Source organism: Chiroxiphia lanceolata, chromosome 17, assembly GCF_009829145.1.
Source record: "Chiroxiphia lanceolata isolate bChiLan1 chromosome 17, bChiLan1.pri, whole genome shotgun sequence".
In the NCBI taxonomy this organism is placed as follows: domain Eukaryota; kingdom Metazoa; phylum Chordata; class Aves; order Passeriformes; family Pipridae; genus Chiroxiphia; species Chiroxiphia lanceolata.
Genome location: NC_045653.1, coordinates 9,900,540 through 9,921,209, shown reverse-complemented (window position 1 = coordinate 9,921,209; position 20,670 = coordinate 9,900,540). Strand labels below are relative to the sequence as shown.

At 44.1% G+C, this 20,670-nt stretch overlaps 1 protein-coding gene across 1 annotated transcript in view; it reads right to left on the bottom strand.

Moving 5' to 3' along the window:
- The window catches only part of NTSR1 (neurotensin receptor 1), a 56,419-nt gene that overhangs the window by 17,149 nt on the left and 18,600 nt on the right, over positions 1 to 20,670 (bottom strand). The window contains exon 2 of the mRNA XM_032705254.1: positions 552 to 753. Within this exon, the coding sequence (XP_032561145.1) occupies positions 552 to 753 (202 nt within the window). The remainder of the gene's footprint in view (positions 1 to 551; positions 754 to 20,670) is intronic.

The window sequence follows — 20,670 nt, the reverse complement described above, 5'->3', positions numbered from 1 at the left end:
TTTTTATGGTCCCTTCCAAACCAAACCATTCTAAACAGCAGCCAGAAAGCTTTCTGCTAACAAACTCTCACCATGTAATGTTTAAAACCAGTACAGACACACTTTGTTAGCTATTTTGGGTACTACTTTAGAACAGCTTTTGCTTTATCATCTGTAAGTTTAAGCTACCAGATTCTTTGGTCTTTTCCTCAGCTTACTTAATCAAGCTGTCTAGTATTTTGCAAAAGAGCTCAATTCCTGAGTGCAGAATCTTTTATTTAAGCTCTGCCTGAACCAAAGCTCTGCAGAAAAACAACAGGAGTGAAGTGACACATGCAAGGCTTAAGTTACTGTTGACCAGATCATTAAAATGCTGGTTTTGCTTTTTCAGAGAGAGTCTCTGCATGCGAACAGGTCTGTTCTTTTCTTTACCTTTGTGTATCAACGAGCGAAGGCAAAAGAAAAGGACGTTTTGAGTGAAAGCATTCGCCAAATTCAGCTTGTTCCTGTCTGAATCACGTTCACTCAGACACCCCTGGCCCAGCCCCCCGCCCAAAGGAGCCCGTACTTACGCAGGACCCTCACGCCGTGTTTCAAGGCCTGCACGCGGCTGGGCTCCATGGACATGCTGAGCATCGTCTGCTGCCCGCCGATGGTGCACACCTGGTTCTCCTGGGCCGCCTGCTTGAACATGACAATGAGCTGGTTGGCGATGATGGTGTTGAGCACGGAGATGACGACCATGGGGAACACGAAGGAGATGAAGGTGTTGACCTGCAGGGGAGAGACGCGGCACCGTCAGGGGATGAGAAGGATCAGCGGGACAGGAGGTAGCATCAGTTCCTGGCCTGGATCAGGAATAGTGTGGCCAGTGGGACCAGGGAAGTGATTCTTCCCCTGTACTCAGTGCAAGTGAGGTCACACCTTGAGTGCCATGTCCAGTTCTGGGGCCCTCAGTTCAGGAAGGACACTGAGGTGCTGGAGCAGGTCCAGAGAAGAGCAACAAGGCTGGTGAAAGGACTCGAGTACAAGTCCTATGAGGAGAGGCTGAGGGAGCTGGGGTTGTTTAGCCTGGAGAAGAGGAGGCTCAGGGGAGACCTCATCACTCTCTACAACTCCCTGACAGGAGTTTGTAGCCAGGTGAGGGTCGGCCTCTTCTCCCAGGAACAAGCAGCTGAACAAGAGGACACGATCTTAAGCTCTGCCAGGGCAAGTTTAGTTTGGATATCAGGAAGAAATTATTTACAGAGAGAGTAATCAGACATTGGAACAGGCTGCCCAGGGAGGTGGTGGATTCACCAGCCCTGGTGGTTTTTAAGATGAGACTGGATGTGGCATCAGTGCCATGGTCTGGGAACCACAGTGAGGTTGGATCAAGGGTTGGACTTGATGATCTCGGAGGTCTTTTCCAAGCCAGTTGATTCTGTGATTCTATGGTTCTAGTGTTTTAATTTCTCAAAGCAATGGAGGAACAGCCTGCAGTGGAAATCTTTCCCTTCCTCTTACTCAGCTGGTTTTGGCTTTTGAAGGTTTATTGCGCAGAGAGAAAACTCAAACATCACTGACGCATGTTCTTTCATGTGGGTCAACACTCAAAAAAGGCAAATTCATTCACATCCAATTACATTCTTTTCCCTTTTCAGCGCAGCTCATTGCCTGAAATGTCTCAACTGAAACATGCCATTGATCTTCCCATCTCACAAACAGCAGGATGCTGCTTAGCTTTCATCATGCGTAGCATGACTTCTAAATAACAGTGTGTTATTGTCTTTTTTGCTGCATTATGAGCACTCCTTGTGATCTTCTTAACTTTCATTTTTTTGGTGTTCTGTCCTTTCCTTGTAGATTTAATGACAGCGTTTTGTTATCTCGTAACTAAGTTATCCAATAAACCTTGTTCCTTAGAGGATTAAAATTGATCAGAATAAACAAGTGGAAGTTGTAATGTTTTTAGTACAAATTATTTGATTACTACAGTTTTGATAAAATTAAATGGAGGATCAAATTAAACAGTGATTGAATCAAGTAGAAGTCACTGTTCATGTCAAATGCAGGAAAGCTTTGTGAGGGCCTTTTGGGCTGTCTAGAAACCTCAATGGAACTGAGCTTGACAAATGGCAGCCCAGGGAAATACAGGCACGAGTAGGATTTGCCTACACATCTGTGGCAAAGCTGCCATGGTGGGATGGTGAGCTGCTCTGCTGACCCCAGGGGCTCATCCTCTCTGCTGTATGGCTCAGAAGGAGACTTAACACATCGCTCAGATGAGTGTGGGACAAATCAAAAGCCCTTTAAATATTTAAAATTTCAAAATATTGGTGAGAATAAAACTGTGCTGCAAATTGCTGTTGAAGCAATTGTATTAAAAGTGATAAAATGACAGAAAGATAAAACTACCAAACTCAAGAGGGGATTTGCCTGGTGGTAGGGCTCCAGAGCATTCTGACTTCTTCCCCAAGCCACTTATCTTGCACCTCAGTGATCTAAACCACAGAAGCAACCCTGCACTGCAAGCCAACACCATGAATCCTCCTCAGAGTGCAAACCCTCATCTACAGACAAGCGCTCCATCTGCTCGGATGGAGACAACCCCTCTCCACCCACCCACCCCTGCTGACCCATCTCCAGAGTGGACAAGATTTGCTGTACACCCAGTGTCTAGTGCAGATTTGTGCTCTCTTTGCTCTGGAGGAATTCAGAAATGCCAGAGGTGAACAGAAACAATCCACCCACACCCCCAAGATGCTACAGGGGATCTATGAAAGAAAGAAGAAGCACAAAAGCATATGGGAGCTGATGCACTGGCAATCAGAAGCATTTCAGTTTCTCTATCCATAAATTTGAAGATGCCACTCCTCTTTAGGTGGAGACAGGTAGTGTTGTTGTTGCCAAAGTTTTCTTTAGATGCATGAAGTGTCCCTACAGCTTTGTGCTTCAGACCTCAATGTGTTAAGCAAAAGTACCAGCTGGGTTTTGTCTCTGACAACCCACATGGTGGGAACATCTTCTCTCCTCTAATAATAGAGCTCCTCTGGACTGAGTGAATTCCTAGATACACCCCACTATTACAAGCTGTTAATGACCTCTTTTGTTAAATATAAAGCAGTTTTCTAAGCTTCCAAAAGACATCACAGCCTCCTTGGTATAAAGAAGAGTTATCTTTTGGAGTCCTGTCTACAGGCTAAGACAGATCATTAAGCAGTAAGGACCAACTACTCAGCTGGTACAAAAAAAGAGAGCAATTTGTGTTTGTGAAGAACCTTCTTGGTTAGCTTAACCTTCATGATGCAGCTGGGATGAGCTGGTGCACACAGGGGTAAAATAACTTGCTCAGACTTACCAGGTCAGACTAAGAAATGAGCCCTGCAGTTCTCACTCTTATTTCTGTGGCTTCAGCTGCCAAATGCCTTTCTTTCTCACTGCTGAGCAATGTTTGCACATCAGCAAAATGCAGCACTTAACTCTGTAAACGTTTCGCTTTGTTACCCGAGACTCAGAGTTTATTGGTTTTCATTCAAAAAACTTTGCCCTAGCTATAAATTAGTCTTGCTTAATATAATTTTGCAGAACTCAGAAAGTCTTTCCTGAGCTTTCTTAAAAGCCTTGATTCATTCCATAATTGCACTGGGAAGTCTTTAAGGAGCTTGGGAAGTTGTCTAGAATAGCATTGACTTTCCCTCTTATGAATTGTTACGGTAAAAGTGTGAATATTGCATACTTTCTATCAAAGACTATATTTAAAGATTTTTACCCTGTCTTGATTTGTACCACAGCTCTCATATAGTTTAAAAAAAAAAAATCAATATTTTCCCCAGTAGCAGAATGCTTTAATTTGTTGAAAGAATTATTTACAAACACAAACTCCTGAGGGCCATAAAGACTAGAAAAGCCAATCCTGCTCCTGCAAACCCCTTGTATTTCATGTTTTTCTGCTGAGCTGCTTACTGGGCTGCATGAGCCCAGACCCCAGCACACTGTGCACATCAATGCAGCAACAGTTCATTTTAGGTGACTTTGCACACTGCTGGAGCTGGTGCCTCAAACAACTCTTCAAAGTCAGTGGAAAATTTCCCACTTGCTCAAGAGAAGCTGGTCTGGGATCTCAGGACTACATTTGCAAAAGCTCAGGAGCAGGAAGACTTGTGGAGGTGTTTAATGGAATTTTTTACAGTGTCTCCTAACATCAGTGGACTAAGGTGGCCACAACTGTCAGTGAACACCCATGGGAGCCTTTGGGTCCTTATGACTGTCAGTGAACAGCCATGGGAGCCTTTGGGTCCTTATGTATGTTTACAGATCACTCTGGCCCCAGGAAGGAGGATTTAGGCAGTGTGCAGGCTCATGTTTGACTTGAAAGTCTCAGGCTTTAGGTTGCCTCACCATGGAAAGGACAGTCTGTGTGATGCTGGATCTACACTAATTCTGTGTTCAGGGTTGTTTGGATGCACAGGCAGAGGGGTCTGGCCTCATCTGTGCCCTATCCAAGTACAGATCAGTCTGATTCTGCTCCCCCTCAAAACTGATGTGTTTGCATCAGTGTGAACCCACCAGTCCCATGGTCTCTGCCCAGCAGAATGAGCTCAGTGCAGAAGCCCAAAGCTGTGCATGTGAAGGCTTAGCACTGGCTGCTCTCTAGCCTAAAAAAAAAAATCCAACACCACAACCCCCATGACTGAGTGCTAAATCCTCATTAAAAAAAAAAAAAAAAAAAAAAAAAAAGAAGAAAATCCAATACTACAATGTTTGTCACTGGCAGGACAGAATGAAACACTAACCCACTTCCATGCTGCTGTCACTCCTGTAATCAGTGCAATCCTAAATACCGTTCAAGCACCAGTCTGGCAGAATCTGTGGGATGGGATTAGTCCTCAGGACCAAATTGTGTTTTGTCTCGTACAGAACAGCAACCTTCCCTTCCAGCACTGCCTGAGCAGTGACAGCCAGAGGCCTGAATCATTTTTCTCCAGCTGCCCCATCTTAGTGGCCGTGGGGGTCCTGCCCTACCCAGGCATGGAGCCTTCCTGGCTCTCTAATGATGCACTATTAGTGCCAGCTTTCTGTTAGCCCTCTATTGCCAAAGGTGATTTTAAAATGAAATATGAATCATTAAAATTATGCAGGGTTTTGCAGGACACAGGAGACAGAGCAGAGCTGGGCATGGGGCTTCATAAGCTCGTGGGAAATGGAAATTTATGGAAATTAAGTCAAACTCCTGGAAGGGAAAAAAATGCAGCTATCAGCCTCATAGTCAACAAAAATCAGACATTGCATGAGACTAGAGAATTCAGCACGATGTGAGTTTTCATCTTCCATTCAAACAGGAACGTGGGAGAGACAGGGGGGAAAGGACCAGAAAACCAAGGGACACAAAAGCAGAACTCAGTTCTCAGGTTTGAGACTCTTCCTAAATCTTATGTACAGAAAACTGCTCCCCTGGCTCTGCCAAGCTTCATGCTGACGTGATTCACTTTAGTCAAGCTGTCCCTCAAATTATTTGACTGTGTGGTTTCCCTGGGTTACCACTGAAAGCAGCCATCAGCTCACTTGTAACCGTGATAGAGAAGGTGAGCACAGAACTTCTCACAGGGACTCCCCAGAGGGCTTAAACAAGTCCAGTCAATCAGAAGTTTAGTGGAGATTTATTCTTTTGTGCTCCAAGCTGACTTTTGGAGAAACACAGACTTGAAGACCACTTTGGAAGAAGAGGTTTTTCCATCCCTCCTACAAGCCCAGACTTTTGTCTTAGATGTATCCGAAGAGGAGGAGGGGAAAATTTACAAATATTACACCTGTTACAGGCATTTATGGACAACCTTTGCTCCCAGCAAAACTCCATCACCTGAGCCACCTACAGCTGACTGTTCCCATGGTCCATCAGTACATGGTTTTGGAGAGGCTGATGAGTGAGGCCTTGAAGCACTTAAGTGGTTAAATGCAAAACGTTAGGCTAAAGGCTCTTCTGGAGATAGAGGAGCAAATTCAACACTGGAAGTATTTATGATAAAAACAGCCAAGAAAGAGAACCACTCATGATAATTTAATTGAAAAAGTTTTGATGAGAAAATGTTCCATTCTCGAGATTCATAAAAGATTTTTGAACATGTGTCTTGTGTTTTCCCTCGTGCCTTTTTTCTAAATAAGTAAATTAAATCCCGCAGAGCCAGTCACAGCAGCAGCACAGTTCTCGTGGAGCAGCAGCCTGGATGCCCTCCCAGCAGGAGCAACGCCTCTGGAGTGGACATCAGGGGCAACTAAGATTTAGAGATAATTTTAACCCTGGGTTTTGTGGCGGAGATCAGAGTTGTTCCCTTTTTGCCTGATAAATGAGGTGACAGCAGAGCCAAATCCTTGGTCTCTGTCACTGCAACCTCTCTGGAGACAAGGCCCCTTCTAGTAGTGAGCTGGGATGCTCAGAGGAACTTTTTTTCCCCTTCCTCTTCAGGCTTGTGGGAAGGACAATTAAAATGGAGAGAAGTGTGGATGATGGAGAGCTGGTAAAACCTCACCTGGTCTGACTAAGCTTCTCTCATACTTCATTTCCCTGTGACACACCTGGGGAATGTTGTGAGATGGTTGCAGCCTTCCCATGTTCTGCTGGGGAGGGTTCTCAGTGCAGGTGCTCTTGGGGAAATGCCTGGGAAAGTGGCTGAGAAACCCCAAAGGAGCAGAAAACTATCTCAGGAGGAGGTGTGTCCTTGCTGGTTTCCTGGAAGTGATGACAGAGACGACCGAGGGTGCAGCGCAATGTTTGATTCGTGGTTTTGAGCAAATCTATTAAACCACAGAGCTGCATTTTAACAATCGACCACATTCTGTTTCACCTCATTTCCAATGGAAATGGAAAGTAAATTATCCCCCCCCCCAACTGGGGAGGCAGTATTGTTAGCATATGTCAATCAGGAAAGCACATTCTGCTACAACAACATTTGGCTGCCAAAAAATCTTATTTGACTAAATGTACTTTACAAAATTACTGGTTATCGCACTCAGTAGCCAGAATTAGCATTTTTTTAACCACCCAGTGGATAATTTCAATTGTTAATAAGCACAGTACTGCATTCCAGGATATGGCAATCTGCAGAAGACAAAGCAGGAAAGGGGAAGGTGCATAGTGTTGGGATGCCAAAGGGGGCATTTGGCAAAGGCACTAGCACACAGGGTGTGTATGATGAAAAATCCAAAGGCTTCCCCCCCCCCATAAATTACCATCTAATTAAACCCCATTTTTGCATAGCTCTCCAGATTTCCGTGCCAAGTATCTCGTGGTTATCAGGTAAGTACCATTCCTTAGATCCAATGGGGCAGGAGAGGTTTGTGTTTGTGAGTGATGGAAGAAAATAACCATTGATTTTGGAGTCAGTAACTGTTACAGGGAAAAATGTGGACGCTGGAAAACTGCAGCCTACAAGGGAATTCAGCTCTTCTGGAATTTTTTGAGGGGACCTGTACTGCAGGGTATTGGTGCCAATCCTTAGCTTGATTAAGTGCATCCTGATACGGGAGCACAGATCCTGTATAAATAGGAACAGGGCCAAGTGCCAAAGCCTGTGTGTGGATCTGGAGCTCTAACAGTGTATTTGAACAGGAGCTTGACCTTTCCTCGTTGCCAGTTTTAACTCAGGCAGGTTTGCCTGTCACGTTTTATTTCTGGTGGCTGCAATCTCCAACAGCCCTGACAGTGTGATATGGTGTGACACAGCTGTCACCCTTGGAGAGAGGCTGGTGACGTGGATGGGTGGCACTAGATGCCCTCACTTGGCAGTTGCATGAGGTGTGGTTGAATCCTGCATCCCTGCAGGATGCCCTCACAGCACCAGACAGTGTGACACAAACCCCACTGTCCTGACACACAGCTGGGTGAAATGACCTTCCCATTGCCTCCTAATTAGGGGCAGTATGCAAATATCTGTGTAGATCCAGGTGATAGGATATTCTATCCCATTATTAGCTCAGTGGATAATTAAAGACAGGATATCAAAACGCAGTGAATATTTTCCTCTTTAAAGCACCCTGAGAAATGGCTGCAAACCCCCCTGGTTGTTATCTCACGGTACACCCTGTACCTCTTCTATCCAGCTAGAGGTGAGTACACATTCCATACATCTTCTCCAAGGGAACAGAATGTGGACGTGTGAATTGCTCTAATCTCATCTCAAAGACCTCCCCTGTTCAACTCCCGGAGCTGTAGGTGCTCAGAGAGACTGAGGAGCACCTTCCCTCTGCCTCAGGGAGACCTTTTCAAAAGCGTTGAATATCAAACCCAGACATTTCAAAGAAAGGTTACGATGATGTGAGATGATGTTGTCAGTCACAGAGGTCGCACAGCCGAAGTGTGTGATCAGCTATGAATCACAGAGGCAAAGCTTGAAGCCAGGGCATGGCTGTGTGGGGGCAGGGGGATGGATGGCAGTCACAAGCGGCTCAACCTCGGGGAGCTGGGGCAGTGATGTGTGTGTGAGCCTGATCTAAACACCAGCATGAGCAGGACACCAAATGGGTGTCATTCAGGGGGGAAAAAAAAACCAAAGAAAAGCCTGGAACACAGGTGCATCCTGCCCAATCCATAACTGATCAAATAATTCAGTAGGTTTTCCTGACCTCAGCCACAGGAGCTGGAATCAGTCAAATCTCTGCATTTCAGACCTCTGCAGGAGTCCCATTTTTATTCTGGTTTTGGATGGGTCTGGGAATTGGGGACTGCAGGTACCGTTGCTTAGGTGAAGAAAGAGAGCAGACAAGCGTGAAGATAAATTATTAGATGGAGCTGATGGATGATCCCAAGTCACTGGACTAGTTCCTGTCCCCATGATGCTGCTGCCCTGCAGCCATTAATGTCAATGAGACTGGAGCTCAATTAATTGCATGGCAAGGGCATGTGAGCATCTGTTACTGACACATCCATTTGCTGGCCTTACTCACTGTGGGAAAACCCCTTAAAAGACAACTCGGAGGATGATGCAAAAGACTTGTACTTGAGCTCTGGCTGCTTGATGCTCTGAAGGTGTTTCGGGTTTTGTATTGGTAGATATTTATATCAGAAGAAAATACATGTTACTACATGGGTGACAGCATGCACTGTTTGCAGTCTGTGCTGTACTTGGAGCTCTACAAGGTGCAAGTACCTGCAACCTGGTGGAAAGCAGGACTCGCTCAGTACAAAGTGGCAATGGGCAGTACAGTGGTCCTCTCCTCTCTCTGTGCTGGCTGGATGCCTCTGGATCTGTCTCCAGCTGGATAACACCAGCCATGAACTCTTCCAAAGGGCTTAATTTAGCTCTAGCACTGAGATCAGAATGAGGATCTGCTTAAACTCTGTTTTCATTAGCATTTTGTGCCTGCTGCATTCCTGGCTTCTCTCTTTAGATCCATGGTCACCACACAGAGAATAACCAGGCACTGTGGATTAGGGTATTAAGAGTAACCAACGTGTAACATTTTCAAGCCTGTGTGTGGTCCCACGCTGATGAGCTATAATAGAAATGCAGAGCAGCTAATGATCTCGAGAAGTTGAGTTAATCACATACTCCACAGGAGTTAGTCAGATGCAGAACAGATGGAAATAAATTGCACACAGACAAAAAAAATCCATCATATCTATGGCAAAAACATTCCACCAGCTTTCCCATTCATAAACTTCCCTCTTTGGAGAAAACATTTGTACATAAAAAACAACATCTGATGCAGAACAACTTAAATGGGTGTCTTGCTCATGATGGGTTGGCAAAGATGTCAGAGCACTGAATAATGGTGTCATTCCTGAGTTTGACTAGATACCTGAAGGACCATTTAAGCTCATTTCTATGCATAGTTACAATCCTGTGGCCTAAAGTATTTTAAGATTTATCACAAGTAATAGCAAAAGGTATGATTCATCCATAAGTGATTTATATAAAGCTTATTGTTCCCAATTGTACACAAGGGTAATACCTAAGTATGGAAATCCCCAGGGACCTCAGAGCTCTTCATTACCTCCCTAAATGCCAGAGAAACTACTTCATCATAACTATTCTTAAGAGGAAAATTCCTGCTTTCCTGATATTTGGCCAGCAATCTCAAATCTGAATGGTTCTGCTGATTCCAGACCCCAAAGAGAAAGAAAAGCTGTGAAGTTCAGGAATCCTGGAAAAAAATAGGCTGGAGAATGGGCAAATGAGAAGGCTTTAAGATTTACCTCTGTGCACTGGAAATGCCATGTATATCATGGATATTCAGCTGTTTCCCTTGATAAAACTGACAGATAAATGTTTATTTAGAAAAATGGAAGAGTAAACCAGTAATCAAAACAGCCCAACCCCAAACAAAAAACCCTAAACCAATGCAAATTCTCTCTAGGATTATGTTTGATGAAGATGATGATTTTGGGTCTTGTACATCTCTCTTCAGTTGATCTAGGGCCTCCTGCCACTGATTTAAGAAGGATAAGTGGAATATACAATGGAAGGATTTTGGCACAGATTGGTTCCCATCTTCCTGTACCTGGTGAGGGAGGATAGAAAAAGCAACAGTGATGACCCTCCATCTTGTCATCATTAATCTGAAAGCTGCAAATCTTCTCCCTTTCCTCCTTCAGGAAATCTTCCTTCTTCATTTCCTGTGATTGGTACATCGAGCTACAAGGTAAATTAATTCAATTTACCCAATTTTGTTTGCAAAAAAGAATAAAGTCAATTTGTATGCTGTCAGTTTGCTGGCCTCTGCCTTGCTCCTCAGATCTAGTTATCCATTGCACTATTTAGGGCAATATTTTTGGTTGAACAAAAACTCAGTGAATAATGTTCTTGATTTTCCCTTTGAACACGCAGATCTTTGTCACTATTTCCCTCTCACCCTCCCCAGCAGCTATATTCTACTGGAGGGGAAATAATACTTCAGCTTCAAATGACAGGTTGGAAATAAGCTTTACATAATTTACCAGTGCAGTTGGACTTCAGTTCTCACTATCTGCTGGTATTTTGGTTCCTACTTGTTTTTGCCAAAGGGATATTGCCCATCTCCTATCACAATATATTTGGGGTTCTCCAGTTCTGCTGCTTGTCAGCCCTCTAAATAATTTAATAAATGTTCATACAGTGCCTAATGGTCCTGACATCTGAGTAATCCTAATCCAGATTTTGCAGTTATTTTCTGTCTGTCCTCTTCTGTTTCTCCTTTCCCACCAAGAGTTGCACAAGCCATGGGAGCTCACGTGGTGGACATTCATCCAAAGAAAATGTCTCCATGGCTCAAGGGCCTCCCATGGTGCAGGCTGATGCCTTCTGTTGAGTGTAGCTAATGATCTCCTTGTCCACCCAGAAAATCATCCTCTTTGCTGTGCTGTTGGGCACAACTGCAAGTGCTCAGCACATCTGACGCTCCTACTCCTGCTGTGCGGGTTTTGCAGCCTGGGGTGGGTGTAGGAGGGGCAGCCCCCACAGCCTTAAGGAGAGCACAGACTGTACATGTGTCTGAGGGCTGTATCACCACGTAAAACAAATCACAGCAGCTGATTTTGTGAGCTAATACCCAGATCCTTGGTTCTCTAACATGTCCTTTTTGATCCAGAATTCTTTGGTTCCTGCTGGGGATAGTTGTTGTCATGAATGAGACTGTTATATATGGATTCACTCACAGACAACATTAAAAAAAAAAAAAATCAAACCATGGTGACTGTCAGTTATCCCCCAGCTTTTCTTGTTCTGGCAATACTGAGTCATTTCACCCCTGGTAATCAAAATGGAAAGCTTTTGCCTACATAGATATGAAATCATTTACTTTCAGGGACCTAATTAAAACAGTCTGTTTCATGACTAAAATAAAGCCAAAGACACAAGCATGGGAGTACAATAAGCAAAGATTTATGACTGTGAAGAGCAGTAAACAGTTAAATCAAGCGGTGCTTGCGTTCTTCCTTCCCACACTCTCTTGGTAGGTGGATCATGACAGAGGAAAATATGGGTCTGTTTGGCTCACGTGGTGCCTGTCAGACTCTGGTTTTCCACTTGGACTGTGGCAACACGGTGTCTGAGCACCAGCACGGAGGAGTTGGGTTCTGAGCTCCCCTTTTGCTGCTGGTGTCTGAGCCAGGTCCCATCCTGGGGCCAGAGGGTGGATGGGCAAAGCTGCAGTGCCCCCACCCTCTGGCTTTTTGTGGGGAAAAAAATGAGGATGCAACCAGCAGCTGGGTGACAGGCGAGCACACACTCCTCAGAGTAAGAGTGCAGGGTAATTAATAAACCAGCTCCATCTCCAGGATGATACTGAAGATTTAAGACAGAGACTTTGTTATAAACCAGCCAGCAACCGCAGCCTTCAACCTGATGCATGAGGCACACGCTGCACAAGGATTCAAAGGAGAGTTAATTTTAAAAAAAATCCCCAAACAAATGGAAAGAACAAATAATTCTCCTGTTGAAAAACACACTGGCCCCAATTCCGGTTTTGCATTTCTGCCGGGTGAGGTGGAGGTAGAAGAGGGTAATAGGTGTCTGAAAGACAAGTAACATCATGACAAAAAAAAAAAAAAAAAATCTCTTGAAATACATCTCAGGATCAAATTTTCTGAAGCTTTTTGTAATATTTCACATATGCTGAAAAGTATCATTAATACAGCTGGTAAAATAACAGCTTGTCTACTTAAAGTAATTAGTAGTTGACAATTGGGTTGAATTTTAAATCCATGAGGAGCTTTGGTTAGCACTAATAAATGTTGATTAAGGTAGCAATTAAAATCTAACAATCTCTCTGGGGGTCTGAACTTTAAAGCTGAAGTGTGGAACATTCCTCAGTTTACAGAGAAAATGCTACAGTTCCTCCCCAAGTTGCTTTATTAAGCTGTTGCAGTGTGGATTTTCTGTCTTTTTCCTTTCTTTTGGATTGTTGGTTTTTTTTTTTCTTTCCAGTTTATACAAATTAATTGCAGTCTAAAATAGTGCCCCACAACCAAGGCAGCAACCAGCACCTCTCTCCTACTCTCACAGCCGAGTGACACAAAGGCTTTGGCACAGTGGTGACATTTAGCAGCCTGAGGTTTCAGCTTTCTCTCGAGTAAGTTAATGCTGTAGGACCCTCTTGACATGCCTATTTCCATAGCAGTCTGTCCCAGGAGGCAGTACCTGTCCCTCTCCTCATCAGGCTTTGAAGTGGGCTGGAGAGATCTGCATCTCTCCTTCAAGATGTTCTGCTTTGGAAATGCAGCTGACCTCTCGAACACAGGCGATGTCAAGTAGCGCCGAGTGTGGGCTCATCTCTCCTGATTCTCTCTCCTACTGCTCTGAGAGACCCAACTATGCACCTCTTAATCAGGATGATTGGATGAGCTCCCAAGAAAACATGTAGGTAGTGTCTTGAGAAACGACTAAAATTATCTGCCTTTGTTGCACTCGAGCAGCATGACCAAGGCAAATCAAGAAGCACATTTTGTTTATAGACTTCTTTTACTGATTTAGGGACTATTCATGATTTAGGGACTTTACTGATTAAGGGACTATTCATGAAGGTCTCAGGTTCTTCATGATCTTACTAAACTTGAGAAATCTCACTCACTTCCCTGCATTTTTCTATCTTTGAATTCAGAAAGTGCATTTGTATTTCAGGGAGCACCTCCTTTATGCTGGCCGAATCCTCTTGTGTTTTTCCTACTCTTGCATTGGGCAAGACATAAATTGAACACAAAAGCAGATTTGTCTTTATCACACACTAGCTGTGTGTCACCCACTAATTACATTTCAACCCCCAGCTTTTAAACTGAGTGCCAGTGGGAAAAAAATAGAAATACAATGTGAAATGAGAGCAACTTGGTCCTCTCGTGCTCCCAGTTGAATGTGAATGTGTTGATACTTTTGCTTTTTTCATACCACTTAAATCACCAGAGATGTCATTGTATTTTTTTTCAGGTCTGTTCCTGCTGACTTTGGGAGCAGCTGAAATGAGGTCCTTTACTTGCAGGGTACTTGTCATGGCTGTTATTGAAAAAACAGAGCAGCAGAAAATTTGTGCACATCACAGTCACTCAAATCCAGAGACTGTTCCTTGGGGGGAGACAGGGAGGTCAGAAGGAAACGGTGTCCCCTTGATGTCCCAGGGCTCCTACTCAAGGTGGTGGCTGCTGCTTGGTCCTGCTTCTGGCTCCAGCATCCTCAGCAGCTCTTGGCTGTGAAACAGCCTCCATCCTGAACAGCTTATCATTCTGGGAAGGACCTTTAATAATCTGCATCATTTTTAGATGCTTTTTCAGCCCAGCCAATATGATCTGAGTGTGGCTGTTGGTTTATCCACAGCTCTGTGTGTTCCTCAGCACATTTTCTGAGTCCATCCATTGTAAAGGATATTTTCAGCAAAAGAGAGATGGAGAACTGAGGATGTGAAGAGCTGGAGGAGGAAAGTAAAGATTATCGATCCAGAGGGTGGAAAAAAAATCCCATTCACTCTCAGTCGATGTGTCTGTCACTTTTTTTCCCTTTTTTTTTTCCTGTGTTGTAAGGAAAAAATACAAATGGCTCAAATGGATGTGGAAAGGGATGCAAATGAAAGCTTGATAGCCAGAGATGCTGAGAGATGCTCAGAGTAATTTTTTTTCAAAGGAGGCTTAAGAACTGGATGAAACTGTGCATTTATATTTGAGGGAGCAATTTCCCTGCCTGAAGCTTTGGGACAGCTCATTCTCTGTTCAAGATAGACACAAGAGATGAATCAGCCAGGACCTGGAGCCACAGTGGGATGTGAGGGTGGACACTGGTCTGGAGAGTTTGGCACTACAATTGGGCTTCCAGGGAAAACAGCAGCTGCTGTGAGAGATTCCCAGGAAGACACAAGTCACCTGGACATCTCCATCCACAGCCAATACCACCTTCCACATGGATCTACCTGTGCTCTCAGGGCTACCATGGGCACTCAGGGCTGCTGTGGAGACATCACCTGGGGTCTTGAAACATTATTGTATGGAAAGCCATGAACTCCTGAGGAGAAACCAGGAGGATTATTCATGCACAAGCTTTCAGACTACTTAAGAGGGCCTATTTAATATTTTTACAGTAATACTGTGCACTCTGCTGCTCTTACTGTAGAATTACAGGTGTCATCCTGGGGGGGGAACATATTTTTGGAGAAAAGCCATTTTGCCAGGGAGATGAGACAGAGGGACTGCAGAGAGATCTGACATCTCCAAGGAGCTCAGGGGATCTACTGGTTTCAGGCTACTGACCTGCCACCTCACAGAGACAGGAAGGTAAATCAGCAGGTAAATACACATGCAGTGGAGACATTATGGAAGTACATGTTGGCTCAACTGACCAGCAGAGAGAGAAATCCTAAATCTAGCATAGACAGAGAGCAAAGCAGATATGAGCCATCCATCCATGGTGACAGTGTCTCTGTGTGCTGATTAAAACCCACTGCATTGAACAGGTCAGGTCCTAATAAGGTGCAGGTCCAAAGCCTAACTGGATAGTTGGAAGGCACCATAACCCCAAATCCACATGATCTCTCAGAAAATGAACTCAAGGCAGAACAGATAGAGAAGGTCGTGGTCCTCTACTGTAAACCATGGCATGGACAACTCCTCAATGCTTTCCCATTTCTCAAAATTGATTTTCTTTTTTTCAAATTAAAGTGCAAAATGAACATGTGAGACCAAATGCTATCGGATCAGACTGCAAATGAGGCTAATAGGCCAAATGTCAGATTTGTTTCTGCTGAGGAGTCATTACTGAATGCAGACTTTATGTAACCTGCTTTGCTCTAAGGCATAATCCAGCCAGCAGATGACTGGCATGAGGAAGATGTTTTGCCTGTGGAATGGCTTCTTTCCTGTTATAAATTTCTTAGGACCTTACCCTAAAGGGTAGGGGTACACATCTGTCTGTAGGCAGCATTTGAGATTGGCTAAAACTGTGATGGATAAGGGAAGTTTGAGGATTAAGTGACTCCTTGGATTCTGTATGGAGCTGTAGCTGCCTGCAAAGATATGAATTGCTATTCCTGAAATCAAAATTCTGATTACAGGTTTAGAAGAACCTCTAACTATTTCCCCATGGCAGTTCAAATTCCTGGAGTGCAATTCGCAGGCTCTCAAGAGTAGGATTGGTTTTCAGATTTGCAGTTCTCAAAACCACAAAGATCCATGGAGGGATGGCTGAGAATGTTGACCTGGAGCAGGTATCCAGTGTCCTGATTTCTGCAATGCAGGGGATCAGGAGCTAAATCTCTGCAGGCATCTCATGGTCCTGTTGAAGGATTTGAGCCTGGCTGCTGGTAACATCACCCTCTGCTCACAGAGAAGTTGCAGCTGCTGTTGCTGGCACTTACTTAACACTGGCCTTTGCCGTGCATTAACTGAAATAATTTCCTTTTTGAAGCACAAGAATTTCAGTGAAAAAAATGCTGCTTTTATCCCTAGGGCAGGCTGCCCAGACACGAGACTGTCTCAGGTTAAAACCATTCCTTTCCAAATAGTTGTGAAGGCAGATTCCTTGCAGAAGAGGAAGTGATTTAGCGAGATGAAGTAATCGCAGTGTCATGAATGCAACCAGGATTCCCCTGTTAATTACCTCACCGTTAATTAAGGGGATATTTTTTTAAATTAAAATTAATTCTCATCTTTTTAAAATATATGACTTAAAAAGGGGATGTACAGAAGTGTTTATCACTGATACCCTAAGATGCTAATTTCCCAATGTTGTGGCTTGTAATCAAGTTTAATTTTCCGACTTATCCTCCAAAGGAAAGACTTTACACCAGTTTTGACATTTAAATTACCTTTGATTTGCAAGTCCAATATTGCCATAAATATTCATAGCCAAAAATTGAGTATTAAGCCTTTTAATTTTTTTAAATTTTTAATTCGTTACTAAAAACTGGTTTCGGAACAAGCTGAAGGAGCGAAACCAAGCACCTTTCATTGGAAGCACTAGGAGCATCTGGCTTTGCTACATAACAGTGAACCGACACATCACGCTTCTGTTTGACGCTGCTGAACAAAATTTGACAGCGAAATCATCCTTTGATCCTTTTCCCTACATCTGTTCGCAAAAAAGCTACTTTACTGTGGAAGTTGTCGCGCAGCACTGCCGTTGTTTTGGCATGTGCCACGTCCATCTCTGCAGGAAACCAGGGCAGGGCACTCCAAGCCACAGAGGCAGCTCCGCGGGCGGCCGGCAGCTGCCGGCACAATCCGCTGCCACGTGCTGTAACGTTGGCATTGCTGTGCCTGGCCTCTCTTCTCGGGCAGGCAGAGCATTTAGGCTTTCACAGTTACACAAACAGAACATGCTTGGCTTGCCCTGAAAGCTGTCCCTTGTGGGCACAAACCCCAGCTTGGCACGGGCGAGACGGCTGCTGAAAGGATGCCCAGGGACTGGGGGGAAAGAGCCTTTTTGGTGCTTCCTGGCTTTCGCCCTGTGAGCTCACTGACCCTTCCCTGACAGCATGTCAGGCTAAGCATGTTGCTCACAACTACCCCAGTTAAAGCCAGGAGGCTCCCAGCTCCAGAAGGATCCTTGTCCCCTCTGGCAGTGATGGCAAAGTGTCCCCTTGCTGCTCTTCTCCAGCTCCGCCATTCATTCAGTCTCTGACACAATTTCCCTGACTAAGGAGAAAGCTGAGTTCCTTCACCAGGACTCTGGCAGCCTTCCAGGGGTGATGTGTCAAACCTCCTTCACCTTCCCTGTGCAGAGGGTCATCTGCTGGCAGGAATCCAGGTGAGAAGCAGAAGAGGTGAGATGCTCCAGCCCCTGCCATTCCTGATGTGAGTCTCTCTGGTGGCTGATTTCTGCCTCAAAATGTTTTAAAGATACTCGATTTTTCTCCAAGGTACTGTGAGAATGTGGGTCAGTGTGGGATGGGAAGAGGGTCAGAATCAGTCCATATGTCAAGAAGAGGGCTCAGATCCTCACAGCCAAAGGCTGAGCAATACAGCAGGCAAGCACCTGCACACGTCAGTCTCAATAAAGGGCATATTGGCTTCAAAATGAAATATTCTCCTCATTTCAGTGACTGATGACTTCTTCAGTTTCTTTTTTTATATCTGGTATCTTTCAAATGTAATTAATATCTCCAGTCTTTTTTCTCCCTTCAACAATAAGGCAGGGATGGAGAACCAGTACTATCACTGTTCCTGTCTCAAAATCATTTCTACTTGCAAAAGGCTAATAAAAAAATCAAGACAAACAGTGACCCTTGCTACCCTTGAACCAAGGAATGAATTTTAAGCATAGACACCTACTTCTGTAAAAACTGAGAGTCTTCTAAAAGACATCTTCTCATAAATAATTCCATCTAATGGAAGATAGTTTGATAATTGTGTGATTTTAATTTCAGCCCTTTAAGTGCAGACAATTCTCATTAGCCCTCAGCATTCAGGTACAGCAATGAATTTTCATGGAGAGAGAATAGGATACACAGCACTGAAATGGTGGAAGTATGATGCATTTATCCATCATTTTATGGACAAAGACATTAAGTGATTCACTAAGCAAAACTGTCCATTCCCTTCTGGGTCCAAGAAAGTTTTTATTATTCCTGTTTTTCAGGTAAATAAATGGAGGCAGCAAATGACTAGATCTAGTCTAAACCTCTTCATACCAAGCATTTTCACAGTGACTTTCTCTGTTTTCTAGCAAGGTTTATTTTTAAATGAAGCCTTCAAGTGACCCTGGGGAGTCTGACTTTCCATACCTCAATCTAACTCCTGTGTAATATTGCCTTGACTAAAGGCAATAAAAACATCCACAGGGGACCTGAAAAGCCAGGCTGGCAGACTGAGTGCATGAATATTATAAATGAATAAAGCAACATTTAGATTTCAGGACAAAACCTGCCTTTTCACTGATGCAGAGATAATTTAGCCTGGTCATGGTTGTTTAAAGGAATTTGTGGTACCTTGGAGAAGTGATTCCTCTATTTGCTGTGTGTTGCCAACTCAGAAACTGAGTCATGGAAATTAAGACATCCATGTTCTCAATTATTCCACTGGTACTGAAAGTGCTGAAGAAGGAAGAGGGATGTTAAAGCGGAGTGTGCAAGAGCAGAAGTGCTTATTTTACCCTGAACTCTGAGCTCTCTTGTGTAGCAATGGGTCATAGTGTCTCAGGCAAGCCAGGCTCAGCAGAGGTGAGAGTGTGGGCAAAGCAAGAAGAGTGGTGGCACAATTTCCTTCTGATTGTCTTTTAAGTGGTTTCAAAAATAGGTGTACACAAGGATGCAAATGCTGCTTCCTTTGTGTCTACTACAGTTAAATGGAGCTGGTAAAGGTAAAGCACTGCAGGTAAAGTTGGTGGGAGTCACAGAATCACAGATTGGTTTGGGCTGGGTGGGACCTTAAACAGTGTCTCATTTCAACCCCTCTGCCATAGGCAAGGACACCTTCCCCTGTCCCAGGTTGCTCCAAGCCCCATCCAACCTGGCCTTAAACACATCCAGGGATGGGGCATCCACAGCTTCTCTGGGCAACCTGTGCCAGGGCCTCACAAAGTGAGTCATTCCCTCCATTTAGATTGTATTGAATTATCAGCTCAGAGGCATCACTTGATCTTATTTAAGGTAGAAATTAAATGTTGCCAAAACTCAACTCCCTGCTGAGCTGTTCTTTACAATCAACATGTGAGTAATAGAATTGAGGACCATGGCCAAAGCCAGGTGTCAGCCAGCCCAGAGGATTGCTGAGCATCCCTTTATCACTACTGTGGATGTTTTCCTTTTGGGGATGGTTTAAACACACTGGTTCTCCTTGCTGACACAGACAAGGCACCATGACTCTCTTACCTAGATCCAGACATCTCCACACCAAGGTGCCTTTCTCCTGCCTTCTCTCATCAGCTTCCTTTGACCATCTGAACCTTTCAGGTTTTGAGTTGGTTACCTTCATTACTCTCTCTTCAGATCTGGCTCTATTTGATATTCTGTTTCTAATTTGCTCATACAGCAACTTTCCGTCCCCGGCTCCAGTCATGCTACAATCCCTCTCTGAGGGTACCCAGCCTGTTTTTGAAAATATCTCTCTTCTCCATTACTTACAATTCTTATTCATTTTACCTTCTATTTCCTGGTACTTCATAGCTACAGGTTGATGCCAACTTTGACCAAACAGATTCACAGCTTATAAAGGGACCTGAGAAGTGCAGGTCACTCCTCACTCACCCCAAACCCATCGACATCCAGGTACATCCAGGTCTCTGCAGCTGCAGTTATTACAAGCAGCTGATGATTTTGCCTCTGCAAAAGCCCCTTCAGTGGAATTGTAAAACCATTTTGCATGAAGAATGGCTGTTTGTATAAATACATGCATGTGATAGCAGGACCAGCTTTAATTCCAAAGGTAGAGGTCAAACCTAATTCAAGTGTGCCAAAATGTTTTACAGGTGAAGACCTGCCTGTTGTTGCAAAGGCATTCAGAAGTTCTGCTTTGTGGCACAACTCTTGGTAAAGCAGGGATCATATAGATATAAAAAGGGACTTGTCTGATCTTTAATGATACAGCCAGTCTCACAACTTGAGAACCAAAATAAAGAGCCTGAACCAAACAGAAAGAGGGAGAGGCACCAGCCATTTGAGTGCTATTTGGTTTAATTTATTTAGAGCCAGTTAGAGATCTTATTAAACACTCCTCCTCCAGGATCTCCCTGAAACATACCTGGCACAGACAAGGAAAAACATTCGATCTTTAGCAGTGAAGAAGCAAGAACAAAATAAAAAACCCCAAAAGACACACTGGAAGACAGA